Here is a 15,877-nt window from a genome sequence, read left to right on the forward strand (position 1 = left end):
TTCTTTCCTTTGTAAGCTTCTATTGTGTTTTCCGTACATTTTGATCTCCAACAGGAAGGTCACCAAATTTTTTATTTTTTTGCAACATTTTATCTAGTCATCTACAAAAAAAAATATAATTTTTTTTAACAATTTTATTTATATTTTGAGTACATTACACGAATGGTCCCTATGGTTTGGGTTAATTTACGCGTTTGGTGTCTAACTTATTTTTTTAACTCGGAAAGTCGTTATAATTTGTTTTTGTTACGCACTTGGTCTCTACTGTTTGTTTTTGTTACACATTTGGTCTCTATCTTACTTAAAAAGACTAATAGGTAAGGTAAGGTGAGAGGGTGGGGTTGCGCGGTGTGTTTATTTAAATAAATTTAAAAAATTAAGGAAAAAATAGTCTTTTAAGGTAAGACAAGTCCCAAGCGCGTAACAAAAACAAATTGTAAGGACCTTCCGTGTTAAAAAAATAAGTTAGGGACTAAACACACAAATTACCCTAAACCATAAGGACCATTCATGTAATTTACTCTTATATTTTTGTGTTTTCAGTTTAACATAATTATTAAGTAATTTACCTAAATAAATATGTTACATGTGAAAATATGTAAATAGAACTACAAAGAGGAATTATAAAAAAATAATTGGAAAAGGTCTTTCAAAATGTAAAAAAAAATATACAAAAATTGAAAAAGTTAATAGAAAATTTAAAGAAATTATAAAAAGATAAATGTGTTATAAAAAAACGAATTTGAAGGCAAATTTTGTAAAAAACAATATTTATATCAAATTTATAATGAAATTTAAAATTTAGACCAACATTATAAAAATAAATGTTGACATAATAGGTCGAAAATTGTCTTTTGTCTTTTTGATAGGGCGAACATTTGAATTTCTGATTTTTTGGACCGATAACCGTTAATAGGTCTGATCCACAGTCCATAATTTCTGTCAAATCAATCCGGTCCAAGAGCTGGTCTGGTCCAGTTCGTTCCAAATGTTCATCATTCTTCAAATTTTTCATTACCAAAATAAAAATAAAGATTTATATAGACGTAGCGGGTAAACGAGCAACAAGCTTTGTCGCAACCCTTTTTGAATGACAAAACTAATTCTTTTAAACACAACATCTATAAATCTTGGAATCATAACATTACTATATATGATCCGTTGTAATCTATTGAATAGCTCCACAACTTCTTTTTTATGTCTAAAAATCTGAAATCAAACCTAGACCCAATAAACTTCAACAAGTCCGACCCAAGGTCCATTAACTTTTGTAAAATCAATACAGTACAAGAGCGGATCGATCCGATCCAAACTCCGATACGATCCAAATACCCGGGACTTCTTTATGATGTAACAAGGTCGTTTATTTAAACTGTTTTAGTATAAAGTGGAGATTCAAGGGGGTAATAACACAAAGCGTCAATACGCTGAGGGTGTTATATAATCACCTTGAAAAACACAAAAGTTGCTCTGTTGAACTTCGATTATGGTATAAAAAGAGCTCCTCACAACACCCTCTTCACTTTTTATCTGCTGATTTGAGGGCCTGATTTACATTAATGGATCAGAAAATCAATGTTTTCGTCTGGGATATGGACGAGACTCTCGTCTTACTAAAATCCCTCATCACAGGCACATATGCAAAGGCTTTCAATGGCTCTAAAGACGTTCAAAAGGGTATAGAAATCGGCAAAACTTGGGAAAATCAAATCCTTCGGATTTGCGATGATTACTTCTTCTATGAACAAGTAAGTAAAACGCCATTAATCTCTCCTCGACAATTTCAATTTTACTTAAAAAAAAGCCCCATTTTTTAGTTTTATTGGCATGGGGCTTGTTCTTGGTCAAAACTCATTAATTCCTTTTCTGCAAATCTTGATTATTGTTGTCGAAACACTGATTTATATGAAGAAAAGAACCACTCTTACTTTTTTGGAATTTTACTTTTGATTTGAGCAGATTGAAGGGTGCAACAAGCCTTTTGTTGATGTAATGAGGGAGTATGATGATGAATTAGATCTCACTGATTATGATTTTAAGAATGATGGTTTTGTTGGTGCCTCTTTCAATGATGACGACAACAAGAGGAAATTGGCATACAGACATCGTATCATTGCTCAGAAGTATAAAGAGGTTCTTTTTACCCTTTTAAACCTCATATTTGAAGGAATTTTATTGTTCCTGTTTTTGCAAAATAATTTGATTTCTGGATTCAGTTTGTGTTTGATCTTAGTATTTATGGCTATAAAGAAACTTTCATTTCTTTATGTTACAACCTTATACTTTAACAGATCTAACCAAGTATAGCAATATCATTGAAACAGAAAGCAAATTTCTACTGCTGTAATTGGGTAGGTTTTTCAAATGGTAGTGCCTTAATAAGAAAAAAAAATGGAAGTACAATGCTGAAACAAATAAAATTAGGATGCTATACTAGACAAATAAATGAAAGAATTTTTACTATTTCTTGCATTTAGCCCTAGTATTTGTGACTATACTTATTATAAAGTATATGAGTAATCTTATTTATTACTTTTTTATGTTTTGAAAGAGTTAAATGAAACCCTATACATCTTTGATTTAGAATGTCAAGATTGATTTTAGAAATTCAACATGTAGGGCATAGAAATCATAGATTGCAAATGTAATCTCCATGCTTTTTTTTCCCTTGATTTTTGGTTATTTGAAGGAAAAGGGAAATTATTTGTAAAGTTGTTCAATTTTTGAATTAGAACTTTTATAGCTTTGCAAGAAAAAAGAATGTCATATGGTGTATCCTAATTCTTGAACATGGTAATGTAGATTATCGAATATTAAACAAATAATATTGGTTTTGAAGTTGAAAATAATAATCACACTTGAATTAAAAATGACACAGATTCATGACAAAAATTGACTAATTTATACAATTTATTGTGTCAACATATTTATCGTGCTAGATGCCTAGATACCACTACCTTATATGTATGTATGTATGTATATATATATATATATATATATATATATATATATATATATATATATATATATATATATATATATTAAATCAAGAAAACATTGGTGGAGTTTACTACTCAAGGATATTGACTCAAACACCATGTCATAGTAACTAAATAAGTTGTATGACTATATTAATCATACACAATTAGTTCTTTCATGCCTCATTCAAAAAAAGCTTGACACCTTAAAGTTCCGATCTTTTGATTGTGAAATTACGTGCATGCCCTTCTTAACCCTATTCTTTAAAAAAAGCCCTAAAAAGCTTGTCTAGCCCCTTCTCGTGTAACAAACGCAGCCTAAATGCTCTATACGATAAAGTTTCTGCTCTAAAAAAAGGAAATTTACGTGTTCTTTTTTGGTAACATTGATAATTTATTACTTATTTTTAATGCCATTAGCTGATTTTTCATAAGTCACTCTATTTTCATCTAAGGAAACATAATTAACTGTTCATAATTATGCAGGGATTGCGTAGTGTTTTTGGTGAAAAGATGATAAAATCATGGGACAATCTTTATCAGGAGACCGATGATTTTACAGACAAATGGTTGTCTTCAGGTGAATTGGCTTGAGTTGATAAGTAATTTTAATTCCTCTCATCGTTTCACATATGTATTTTTATCAGATTTAGTCTTGTTTGCATTAAACATTATGTAAAAAAGAAACTATTCTTAGCTGTTTCATGCATTCAACCCTAGTTTGTAAGCTTGAAAGTCATCTGATGACTTTTCTTTCGTGAGCATGCTAGTTTACTTCATGATAATTATTAATTATTGTTCGATAGTTTAACGATCATTCACCTTGTAGGGATTCATACTACATATAAACACTTAAGACAACACATAGACTAATGTAGGTCCCATTCATTTTGGTCATTTTTTGTGGGACCCATCCATATGGTGTTAGAAGAATTGATGATGTGATTGTAAGGCCCACAAAATGGATGATTTAGGGAAATGGCATATATATATGAATAAAAACTTAGTGTGTTTCTTTTTACTTAATGGGGAAAGGACTTAATCTAGTAAGTTTTATATGGTTGTTTCTTTTTGACTAACTACAATAAGAACGACTTAGTAGAGAATGTCAGGAAAATGAGGTTTTCCCATTAAGTCCTAACTTTTTTTACAAATTCACCTTCATTTATTTTTATTTCAAAAACATCATTCATCATGACTTTGCTTAATGGGGGAAAAAAATAAAAGATACATAGCCATAGATTTGAACTCAATATCATATGAATCATTTGTGCACTTGACTTGAATTGCAGCCAAGGCTTGTGTGGCGGAATGTGCAAGTGGAAACAAAGATTCCATTCCGGATGGCATCTCAGATTCCACAAGTTCAAGAGTTCAAAATGTGAATGTTATTGTGACTTCTGGCTCATTAATCCCAAGCCTTGTCAAATGCTTGCTATTTCGGCTCGATGACTTATTTTCGTATGACAATGGTTAGTCACTTGTACTTCCAAAACTCACATCCTTTAAAACCTCATTTCTTATACAAGATATGTATTTGTACCACATTTGACCTTATGTCATTGAGACAAAAATTGCAATTTTTTGTCACATTTCAAGGTGGTGTCACCACTTGCTCTTGATCTTTTGTCTGTGTAAAAGACAAGAATGCCCTTCTCATCTTCATTATCGAATGTTGTCTAGGCTTCTCTTGTGTAACAAAGCCTTGAAGCTTTAGATTTTATTTGTGTAACCAATTGAAAATCTAGGATTAAATGCAAGAATAGCAACGTACTTTCATTTGTTTGTTTATCATAGCACTCTACTTTCATTTCTTCCTGTTATAACATTGTACCTTGAAAAATGTTACCTAATTATAGCAATGTTGTCCAAATAAAAAGCAAAAACCAATTTTCATCCCTATAGAAAAAAATGAAGCACAAATCGATATTTTCAATGTACAACGGCTTAAAAAACAAGATCGGAAGTAGAATGTTGTGAAAGTAGGATGTTATAATAAACAAATAAATAAAAGTACATTGATATTTCTTGTATTTACCCTTCAAATCCATATTATGTAGCTCCCATTTACATGATGTGTTCTAATTGTGGGTCCCATCTAGTAAAAACAGATGGGACCCACAAACAATAGATAATATTCAAGTGATTGAAAGGAAAAGTGACAAATTTTCACAGTTTACAGCTCATGGGAAGTGGGGAAGTACAAATGTTTTTCACTGATAAAAGAACGATTCAATGGAGCAAACGTGCAATTTTGTGCGATTGGAGACGGATGGGAAGAATGTGAAGCCGCCGAAAACATGCAATGGCCGTTTGTGCAAATTGATCCGGGGCCCGTTAGTACCTCTCATCGTTTTCCGGGCCTCACTTTTGAGACTTTGGGACACTATATTGGTGTTATTTATGGTGATTCTGATGATGATGATGATGATGATGATGAATAAAAGTAATGAAAATTGCATGAAATAGAAACTCCTGTGATCGGAAATTGTGTGATTTTTTTTTTTAAAAAAAATTAGGGTTTGGGGGTTCAGATGTCAACTGTTGCAACCCTCCCCCCCCCAGCCAGTAGTATAAACTCATGTACATTGTAAATTATATTTAATCTTTTATCGTCTTTGACTTTCGTATATGTTTGTTTTATGATTTTAAATGCTTTAATCATATGTCAAATACGTGTCATGTAGAAAAGAAAATTTGATGATCTAGATTGGAGGGCGGGGTGTGATGGTAGGTTCTGTATTAATATTATAGAGGTAAAAGCTAAAGGATTAGGGTTCAAAGGACAAAGGTATCACATAATTTCTTTGTAGGATGAAAAATGTTAGAAAGTTTTAGAAGGATCGTATTTGTAATATTTAGTAAAGCATGGGGTTGAAAATGTATTTTGTTATTTGTCCTACTGTTTTTATATTTTGAATCACATCAAAAGAGTTTGTCAAATGAGGTGATGGTGATCATGATAATCATCAACCACACAAAGAAAAAGATGAGATTTGATCCAATTTTTTTTTTCTTAAATATGACATGGTTTTCTTTCTTTCTTTAGTTTCTAGATTTAAAAACAAGAAATACTAGTGAAAATAAAATTAGGGTTTTATAACAAATAAAGAAATTATGTTGTTGCCTTTTTCGTAGTCGTAGTTTTGATTTACAAAAACATTAACATAAAGTTTGCTGGATGACTTCATGGTTTTGATTTACAAAAAAAAAAAATAATAATAATAATAATAATAATAATAAAAGGGTTAAAGATACCTATTTTTGCAATTATTCTACTTTTTGTTAACGTGTTTGTTTTTTTATTTTAAAGTATATAATCAACTAATAATAGACATAATTGATTAGGTAATATAAAACAAAAAGAACTCGTAAACAAAAAGATTAAATTGCATCTTTTCTTTGATTGATCCATTAATGGTTTTATTATTGTTTACCAATTTTAAGTTAATATTTTTTAATCATCGTGCAGTATATGTTAATCAATAAAAAAAGGTCTGAAGTTGATTAAATATTATAAGATACTAAAACAAAAATATTAAATATCGATTACCATCACAATTACCCCATTTAGGCCATTTCGTGATGCGATAGGAAACACACATGAGGAAGAAAGTGTGATCCTCTTTTCCATCGTTCTTTCACTATCTTCTTTTATCAATCTTTTTAATATATATATATATATATATATATATATATATATATATATATATATATATATATATATATATATATATATATATATATATATATATATATATATATATATATATATTTATTTATTTATTTATTTGAGACCACCTATATTTTTTGAGACATAGGGGCTAAATCTTAGCCTTTGATCAAATTTGATCTTGTGGTTCAAAAAACACCGTGATTAAGGCGCTTAATTAAATACTCAAGTGTAGATTAGTCAGCTTTTAATCATATAACGGAATCCCCTTATTTACATGATATTTCCTTAATCAACGTAACAAAGTCAGATTCACTCTTTCATCTGGTAATTTCCTCAGATGGTTTTCTCAATCGTAACAATATTTAGATTGAATGAGAAGCAAAAAACTTGAGTTATGTATGTTAATTGTCACTCACGCTGTGATAATTTGTGATTTTACAGGCTTATTGAAAGAGATTTCAACAATTGGTCATTGGTTCACATCGATTTCAAGCTTTCACGAGCGACTGATCATCAATTGATATCTTCGATTGAGATCGTTTACAGAAATTGGAAGTTTCATCGTAATCAGATCTTATCCCCTTCATTTGATGATTTTCAACTTCACAACTAGATTGAAATCGATTTTCACCAAAATATGCTTTCATCAAGTTACATAAATCGATGTTAGCAATTGATTATAAGATTCATATCGCTTTCAACATTTTCAAGCTTCGATTTTGCTTCCAGTAAGTGCTTTCAACTATTCATCGTCATCAGATTGAGATCGATTTTCAGCCCCTTCAAGCTTTGATTTTTACTCTTAGATCTTAAATTTCAACAACTGATCATTATCTAAGATCAATTATCAGTTGGAAACTTTGGTTTCAGGATTCGGTTATCTATTTCAAGGTTTGATTTTCATTTTTCATTCAATCAATTTGGTTTTTAGCAATAGAACACCATAATAATATATATTTTTATTTGATATTATATTTAGCAATTGTAATCTTTGATTTTTGTTATTCATTAAGTAATTTGTTTTTTATGAATACAAGTTCATGTTTATGAGATTATATATCACATCATGTTATGTATCAGATTAATTTTTTAACTTGTCTAATATGTGAAAGATATTACTAAAATTACACTTCAAATAAATAATAGTATTCTAATAGAATACTATACATACATAAATTAACATCAACTTATGATAATAGGTAATGTATAACATCAACTTATGTTAAGCAATCTCAACAATTATCATCATCATCAATCGATCATGAGGTTAGGATCAAATTCTTTGCACCTTCAAGCTTTGATATTTACTCTCACAGTTTTATTTCGATAATTCATCATAATTTAGTCTTAGTTATCGATTGGGGATTTAATATCAACAATCAGTCATTATTTCAAGGTTTGGTTTTCATTTTGCATTCAAGCAATATGTTTTTTTAGCAATAGAACATCATATTAGTCATTTTGCTATTTGATATTATATTTTAAAAATGATATCTTTTATTTTCACGGTGAAGACCATATAGATTAAGATATAGATTCAACATATGGCTCTTGTATTCTAAAAAACTTGGTGATGCAGATCATAAACAACATAGACATGTTATACTTGATTACCAAAGACATGCTTTTTAGTGATCAAGAGAAATTAAAGAGGGATTCATCAAATCTGAATGAACAAGTCGAGGAATCTGCTAAACATAATGCTCATAGGGATTTTTTGAAATACTATCGTGTTGTACAAACAATTCTTTATTAAATGTAATATTAGCTAGCCAAGAAATGTGATTTTCAAATTATCAGGATTTCGTATGGTATAAAAATCCTTATGATAGATTTTTTATGCTACAAACATGAAATATGATGTTCAAACCATCATGACTTTAGAATACCTAGAATTACAGAAAGAGGAACATACTTTAACTTTCATACCAACATGAACAATGTATTATAACTATATTCGATTTTCTAACCAATCAACTTTATTATGTAGTATATAAAATTTATAATAAAGTTCAAACTGTTACAAAATTCTAAAACATGTAAAATCATAATACCTAGAATTACCTATAATATCATCTAAGAACCATAAGTCTGTCATATCATAATACCTAGAATTACGGAAAAGTAGCAGCATGATTTACTCTAACTACTAATATGGAAATTGGTTTACTTTTCACTCATTATAACAACCTACTTTTACTTATTAACTAATATAAGAAATATGTAACTTAAACCTTTGTAAATTGATCACATGTGTTAGATTAATGTTCATACAAACAAGTACATAATATTAACATTATAAACTATAAAGAAAGGATAAACATATAGAGTTCAATGTTACAAAAGCCTAAATCATATAAATAAAATCAACGAAAATCAAGTTATGCAGTAACATATGATTTATCTTATTAGAATACCTAGAATATCAATTATGTAACCATAAGCTTGTCATATCAAAATACTTAGATTACGTAAAATAACAACATACTTACTCTTGCTACCAATATTATGTTTTCTATAAATTACTTTGGTTTCCTATAAATTATTCTTTAAGAAAGATTCTATTAGAATATTTTACATATAACTTAGAGTATCTCAGAACACTATTCTATTAGAGTATAAAAAGTCTAATTTTAATTAAGAAATATTCTATTAGAATATTCTATATGTAACTTAAAATATCCGAGAACCTTATTCTATCATAATATTCTACATATAACTTTTGAAAAGATGTCATATATAATATTATTATATTAGAATATTCTATATATACAAATTATTTACATGTAATAAATCAACTTATTCAATTGAAAACTTAGAACATTATTATATTAGAATAGTCCACATATAATTTAGAATATCCTAGAATATTATTCTATAAAAGTATAAAAAAGCCTAATGTAATTAAGAAATATTTTATTATAAGATTCTACATATAACTTAAAATATCTGAAAACATTATTCTATCATAATATTCAACATATAACTTTTGAAAAGAGGTCATATACAATATTATTGTATTAGAATATTCTATATATTCAAATTATTTACATGTAGTAAATCAACTTATTCAATTGAAAATGTAGAACATTATTCTATTAGAATATTCTACATATAAGTTAGAATATCTTAGAACATTATTCTATAAAAATATAAAAAAACCTAATTTTAATAGAATATTATATATACAAACTTTAAATATAAAACTCACGTAATATGAGAAAGATGTTACTGACATTACATGACATAAATTAAAACATTACAAGTACTATTATTGTAAATATATAACTAAATATCAACATTATACATCATATATTCTAAAATCACAACTATAATGTCATATGTACATGTTCATATTATGTTGACGCGTCTTGATCAGATGACGAGCTATCAGACGATGTATCATGAAATATGACTTTTTTTTGCCTTTATCTATTTACAATGATAAAATTATTCAACATTCTTTCTTTTAGGATCAAAAACTCGTTTTCCCTTGATTTGGTAGTTTCTTCATTTCAACTGTATCAAAACATAAACCATACTTTTATTAAAATAATAAAGTAGGATATAAACAAACAATTTATTATACTAGAATATTCTAACATTCTGACAATAATTAACAATATGAAAATTGTTTAATAAATAATTTACAATTGAAGAATTTTATTTTATTTTCACATTTACTTTTACACAAATTTAATATGATCAAGGCATTATTAACAATACACAAAGTAGAATCTATGAGATAAAATAACAAAAAAACATAATTGTCCACATGATATTGACTCCAAATAAAATTTATATTCCTTTAATTTTGATTAGTAATATCTAGTATAATTCAAACAAGAGATTTAATATTATATAAAATACAAAAGATCAGATAACCTAATTAACAATATAGATGAAACATGTGATCAAATTAAACAGAATTATAACTAAACACATATACAAAACATAAACATGTGCCCTGTGTAGCCGGCGATGGCGGTGTTCAGGTAATTCTCTCCATTTGTTTCATTGTCTGAATTTCCGTTTTATAAATTATGAACATTGTTTAATGTCAAATCTATTGCAACCTCTTAACTTATTATCAATTTTTCGTTAGTTAAATTTAGGTGTTTGGTTATAATTCTGTTTAATTTGATCACATGTTTCATCTATATTGTAACTTCGATAGATGAGTCAGCATTTGCTCTGGTGCCATCTTTCGGAGTCCTATCTGCTTTCAATTTAAGTTTTAACATCATTTTTGATTTCTTTCTTAATTTAATGGGTGCTTTTGCCGGTTTATTTTTTATCTTATTTTGAAACTCAACATCGTCGTTTTTTATCTACAAAAACAAAATTCCAAGAACATTTTAATACATTACCATAAAAATAAATTGTAACTATAAATTTTTTTTTTTCGATTTTACATTTATCGGACACAATTTTGAAAGCTCCTGTAAATAGAATACAAGTTCTTCGTTTGTAAAACCCACTTTTTTTTAATGACATTCACGTTAACTCATCTTTAGACTAACATGTGTTATTAAACAATATTTAGAAAAAAAATTATATATTGTAGTTATTTTGGATCATCATTCTGGAATAGATCACTGGGTTTCGGACCACGTTCATCATGTTCGAACCTACATTACCATTCTAGAACGCCTACCATACTTTATTTCAAAATAAAACAATCGATCAGAAACACAATACAAAGTACTTACGTAACATTCATACACATACAACAAGAAAAAGATTAAAAAAAAAAAAGGATGATCCGGATATTCCGGAGTTGTTCCAGACTTGTTCTTCGTGTTCCGGACAATTACAGAATATGTAAATTGTTTTAGAAAATCAAATACAAAGTAACTTAAAGTGTAGAACTTACTTGGTTTGATGAATCCATGCCCAATTTAAAAAAACCAAAAAAAAATGGTTAGATTATTCAATTTCTCAGAAAACTAACAAAAATCAACAAAATTTTATTTGATTACTAGAAATTTTTTTGTTCTTTTTCAATTTATTTCACTTTATCTAATTTGACTAACTACTAATTTGACTACCACTTAGAGGGTGTTTTAGAGTTTGAGATTTCATTTCAAAATAACTACTTGTTAACTTTTTGAAAAATCAATACCTCAAAAAAAATATATGACTTAAAGAAAAGAATTTTCACTACGGTTTCTTCTTACCTCTTAAAAAAGTAGATTTTAAGAAGTTAGAATTTGTTACTTTTCTCCTTGTTTACTTAGCAATGCTACCGAGTCTCCTACGAATATGGTAAAAAGGAGATACCAAGTAGTTAACATGTTCACAAGATAGGCCAACTATATTCATAGATGAACTCTAGTATATAAAAAGAGTAAGCTAGTGTACATAATTTAATCATTTTCAAAAGGTCACACCTAGATTTAAACCTCATACCTTAAAGTTTTTCACCTTGCATATATATGGTAGGTCACAATCGTAATTTAACCAAACATATTAACTACCAATCAAATTTCTAAAATACCCTCGAGAATGATAAAATCCCAAAACACAAGTATATAGATTTTCACATTCTAAACAAACATACAAATACCAAACATCCATACTTTAACCAAAAATATAAACCATTAATCAAACGTCTAAAATACCCTCAAGAAAAAAGACTAATTGTCTTCCGAAACAAATCCATCCAGGGGTAAACATGTAAAAAACAAGCAAGCATATGGGATAAATGTTTGTTGATTAATATATAAACCACAAAGCCAATCACATTCAAAACCACAACACACAGCAATAGAGAATTCTTCTTTTAAACCGATATACAATTCTTCTAAGAGTTGCAAAAAGCAGGTGGAGTGGGGTGGGTAGGTTGGGGGGGGGGGGGGGGGGGGGTTGGTTCAGGCCAGTAGTAACCGACCTCGGTATTCCACATAGTGTTGGATCCTTCCTTCACGTGATAAAATTGGGTTTCTTGCTTTTGCAGATTTCATGTTTAATTTCACTTCAAATTTAGGAACAAATTGTTGCTTTTGTTGTTGATGTATTTCCTCTGTTTCTAGAATGTTCTCCACAAGAAACTCGTCTGCAACATCTCCATCTTCATCTATCTTTAAACGACGCGCATACCATCCTAAACCCTAAATTCATTACAACAACACAGAAGAAAGTCAAATGTCTAAATTACCCTTTAATGATTAAAGGGTTAAATGCAAGAAGTAACAATATACCATTTATAACATGTGAATATAGGCAAATAGGAAACTTAGATTCTTCCTGAAAAAAGGAATCATTCTACTTTTATTGAACATCCATCCATAAAGAACGAAAAGATAAAGTGTTACAGTTTTTGTGAGATAGATCATAGATGCAGGTATAAATATATCTTATTCATCTTCAAATGCTTGCATTTAGTCAACCATAAAGTCGGCTTTCCATTTCTAGAAAAAAGAACGTTTTTTGTTACAATTGAAAGTGAATCCAAGAATATGATCCCTAAAAGGAAATGAACAAACTTTCTAGGGCTATTTTTGATGATTAGGATGAGAAGGGCATTCATGTCTTTTGCACAGATGAGAGTTTCTTCTGTCAGCATATCCTCCTTGTAAATACCCTTTTAACCCTAGAATTTCACTACTAAACGCCTCATCTTTCAGATCCTAATTTCCAAAACATTTTGTGACCGAAATACCCGCTTAGGGTCATATGATATTTCTTTTATGCCCACCTGGGAATCCTATTATTTACTGATGTATCTGCCAATAATGGTCCATTCCATTCCACCAGACCAAACAAACAGTTTTTTTTTCTACAATTCAATGGAATGAACCATTCCATTACTTTCTTGATTCCATCATACCAACCACAGAAACACTTAGGGTTATGGCCTTATGGGACATAAACAATGTCATTTCCCACAAGACTCCTTTAGTACTTTGTATCTCATGTTAATTCTAACTTAACCTAGAACTTCTAGATGCCAATGTATTTCTCCAAACCTCCAACTGGCATTTTCAACTGACAAATTGATACATATGGTAGTCCTTTGGCACTAAATACACACACAACTCAGAGTCGCGGTTTCAGAATTTTGATATCGGACAGAAGAAGCAATTCATTATATCTAGGATCTATCAAGCAGAATCTGGTCATTTCGTAAACTGATAGCCAGACTAACCAAATTGATCATCGAAAGCAATCATAGATTATCAGACACGAGCAAATCTATCGAAGTTACAATCTAACTGACGAAAAATTGGTAATAAGTTAAGAGGTTGCAATAGATTTGACATTAAACAATGTTCATAATTTATAAAACGGAAATTCAGACAATGAAACAAATGGAGAGAATTACCTGAACACCGCCATCGCCGGCCACACAAGGCACTAAAACTGGGCCGATTTGCTGACCTCTATCTATAGGAACTTTAACGGGAACACTAAATCCTTTACGGGGGAGATTACTATAATTATGATGATGAATTTCTTCAGTTGAGTTCAGATTATTGTTCCCACTAATATCTTTGTCATCGTCATACTCCTTGTTGACTTCGTGCAAGTCGTGATTTCCTAACCCTAGATATCCCGCGATCTTCTTAAAAAGCCCCATTAAATCGTACGAAATTAAACTACGGCGACAGACTGCGACTATGCATATATACGCACAGATTGGTGGATTTAATGTAATCGGGAATTTGGTTTTAGCTGTGCAAAGTTGAGAGGTTTTGGCTTTGGCTTTGGCTTTGGGGGAGTTTGGAGAGTCTTTCTACGGTGAGTGTGATTTGAATGCTGGTAAGTTGTAAGATGAAGTTGAGTATCACTAATCAATACCGTCGCTATGAATCAAGCCATGAACCACATATTTTCTCCTAATTTTTTAATTAAATTTTAATATTTGTTTGGTTTGGTTGCATCGAAAATAAATCAAACAAATGAAATAAACTAGGTATGATTACACAATTTTCTAGCAGTGCACTATACCAAAATAAATAAATAAATAGAAAAAGAAATACCAATTTTTTGTATGTTTAAAAGAAAAGTAATGCATACAAACTAAAAGGTTGTAAAAAATCCAGATCATTCTATTAGAATGACAACAAGTTGTTTATAAGTCTCTTATCTTTATCTTATGTGGTGTTTATCTATTATCTTATTAGATAATCGTTTGTTCAGATCCTTGTATATAAGGATCGATAATCTTGCATTGTAAACATTGAAAACTTAATCAATAAATAAACGTTTTTGTTATCAAAAAATTTATGGTATCAGAACGATCGATCCATTAAGGAAATACCAAGGCGGCAACAATCATGACAGATGAGAAGGGAGAAGGAAACAAGAAGACAACATATACCATCAATGTCAACTCACCCTATTACATCCATCTGTCTGATTACCCTAAGCAGATGCAAGTGAATAATATATTAAATGACAACAACTTTAATAAATGGAAACAAGAGACGTGAATTTTATGTTTGCAAAGAACAAAGTAGGATTGATCGATGGATCAATCAAGAAACCATAATCTACATCTCCATGTACATGGCATGGATGCAGGCTGATGTCATGATTAAGGGATGGCTTACGACAACCATGGAAAGGGATATTCGAACCAATGTGAGGTATGCAAACACCCCAGTCGAGATCTGGAAAGACTTGGAAGAACAATTGAGAAAGAGGGAGTTCCTCATGCTTACAAGCTAAAACAATCGTTGAATGCCACAATACAAGATGGAGATTCGGTTTCCTTTTACTACACGAAACTAAGAACTATATGTGACGAACTGCAACTTGTCCTTCCCACACCACGATGCATTTGTGATGTGTGTGATTGTGCTATGGGAAAGAGGTTGAACGAACTAAAAGAAAAGGAAAGAATTTATGAATTCCTTATGGGACTCGATAAAGACTTCTCAATTATCCGGACCTAAACCCTAGCCATGAAACCTGCACCATCTTTGGGATCAACCTATAACCTGGTGGCTGAAGATACGCAACAATGAGCCATCATCGGGCGTTCTAGGAGAGCGAGTGGTGAAGCAGCAACTTTTTCACGTAAATCTTACGAGCAGAAAAGTATCAAGCCAGACACAAAGAGGACAAGTTGTTGCACAAACGGTCAACAAGGGAGCACAAAAAACCTTAAATCAAGGTAGCGAAAAGGCAGAAAAATGCACTTTCTATGGGAAAGAAGGTCATAACAAAGATGGTTGCTTCAAGAAAATAGGGTACCTAGATTGGTGGCCAGGGA

The 15,877-nt window shown here is 30.1% G+C and overlaps 2 protein-coding genes across 2 annotated transcripts; one reads left to right on the plus strand and one right to left on the minus strand.

Annotated features, from left to right (window-relative positions):
* Positions 1-1,432: 1,432 nt before the first annotated feature.
* Positions 1,433-5,608, plus strand: LOC111893624 (eyes absent homolog). The gene is made up of 5 exons (XM_023889685.3): positions 1,433-1,748; positions 1,960-2,133; positions 3,465-3,558; positions 4,271-4,450; positions 5,154-5,608. The coding sequence occupies exons 1-5, from the start codon at positions 1,560-1,562 to the stop codon at positions 5,420-5,422; spliced, it is 906 nt and encodes a 301-aa protein (XP_023745453.1). The 5' UTR covers positions 1,433-1,559; the 3' UTR covers positions 5,423-5,608.
* Positions 5,609-12,353: 6,745 nt separating this feature from the next.
* On the minus strand, positions 12,354-14,442 carry LOC111893626 (uncharacterized). Its single transcript, XM_023889686.3, has 2 exons — positions 13,982-14,442; positions 12,354-12,767 (listed from the first exon to the last, which is right to left on the minus strand). The coding sequence occupies exons 1-2, from the start codon at positions 14,234-14,236 to the stop codon at positions 12,528-12,530; spliced, it is 495 nt and encodes a 164-aa protein (XP_023745454.2). The 5' UTR covers positions 14,237-14,442; the 3' UTR covers positions 12,354-12,527.
* Positions 14,443-15,877: the final 1,435 nt, after the last annotated feature.

The sequence above is a fragment of the Lactuca sativa genome, chromosome 6 (assembly GCF_002870075.4).
Source record: "Lactuca sativa cultivar Salinas chromosome 6, Lsat_Salinas_v11, whole genome shotgun sequence".
NCBI lineage: Eukaryota > Viridiplantae > Streptophyta > Magnoliopsida > Asterales > Asteraceae > Lactuca > Lactuca sativa.

Bases quoted from the DNA above. Each gene is read 5' to 3' on its own strand.
- LOC111893624 (XM_023889685.3), top strand. From the start codon at position 1,560: ATGGATCAGAAAATCAATGTTTTCGTCTGGGATATGGACGAGACTCTC. The intron at 1,749-1,959 runs GTAAGTAAAACG...TGATTTGAGCAG, and splicing joins ATTACTTCTTCTATGAACAA to ATTGAAGGGTGCAACAAGCC. The intron at 3,559-4,270 runs GTGAATTGGCTT...CTTGAATTGCAG, and splicing joins AGACAAATGGTTGTCTTCAG to CCAAGGCTTGTGTGGCGGAA.
- LOC111893626 (XM_023889686.3), bottom strand. From the start codon at position 14,236: ATGGGGCTTTTTAAGAAGATCGCGGGATATCTAGGGTTAGGAAATCAC. The intron at 12,768-13,981 runs GTAATTCTCTCC...TAATGAATTTAG, and splicing joins CCGGCGATGGCGGTGTTCAG to GGTTTAGGATGGTATGCGCG.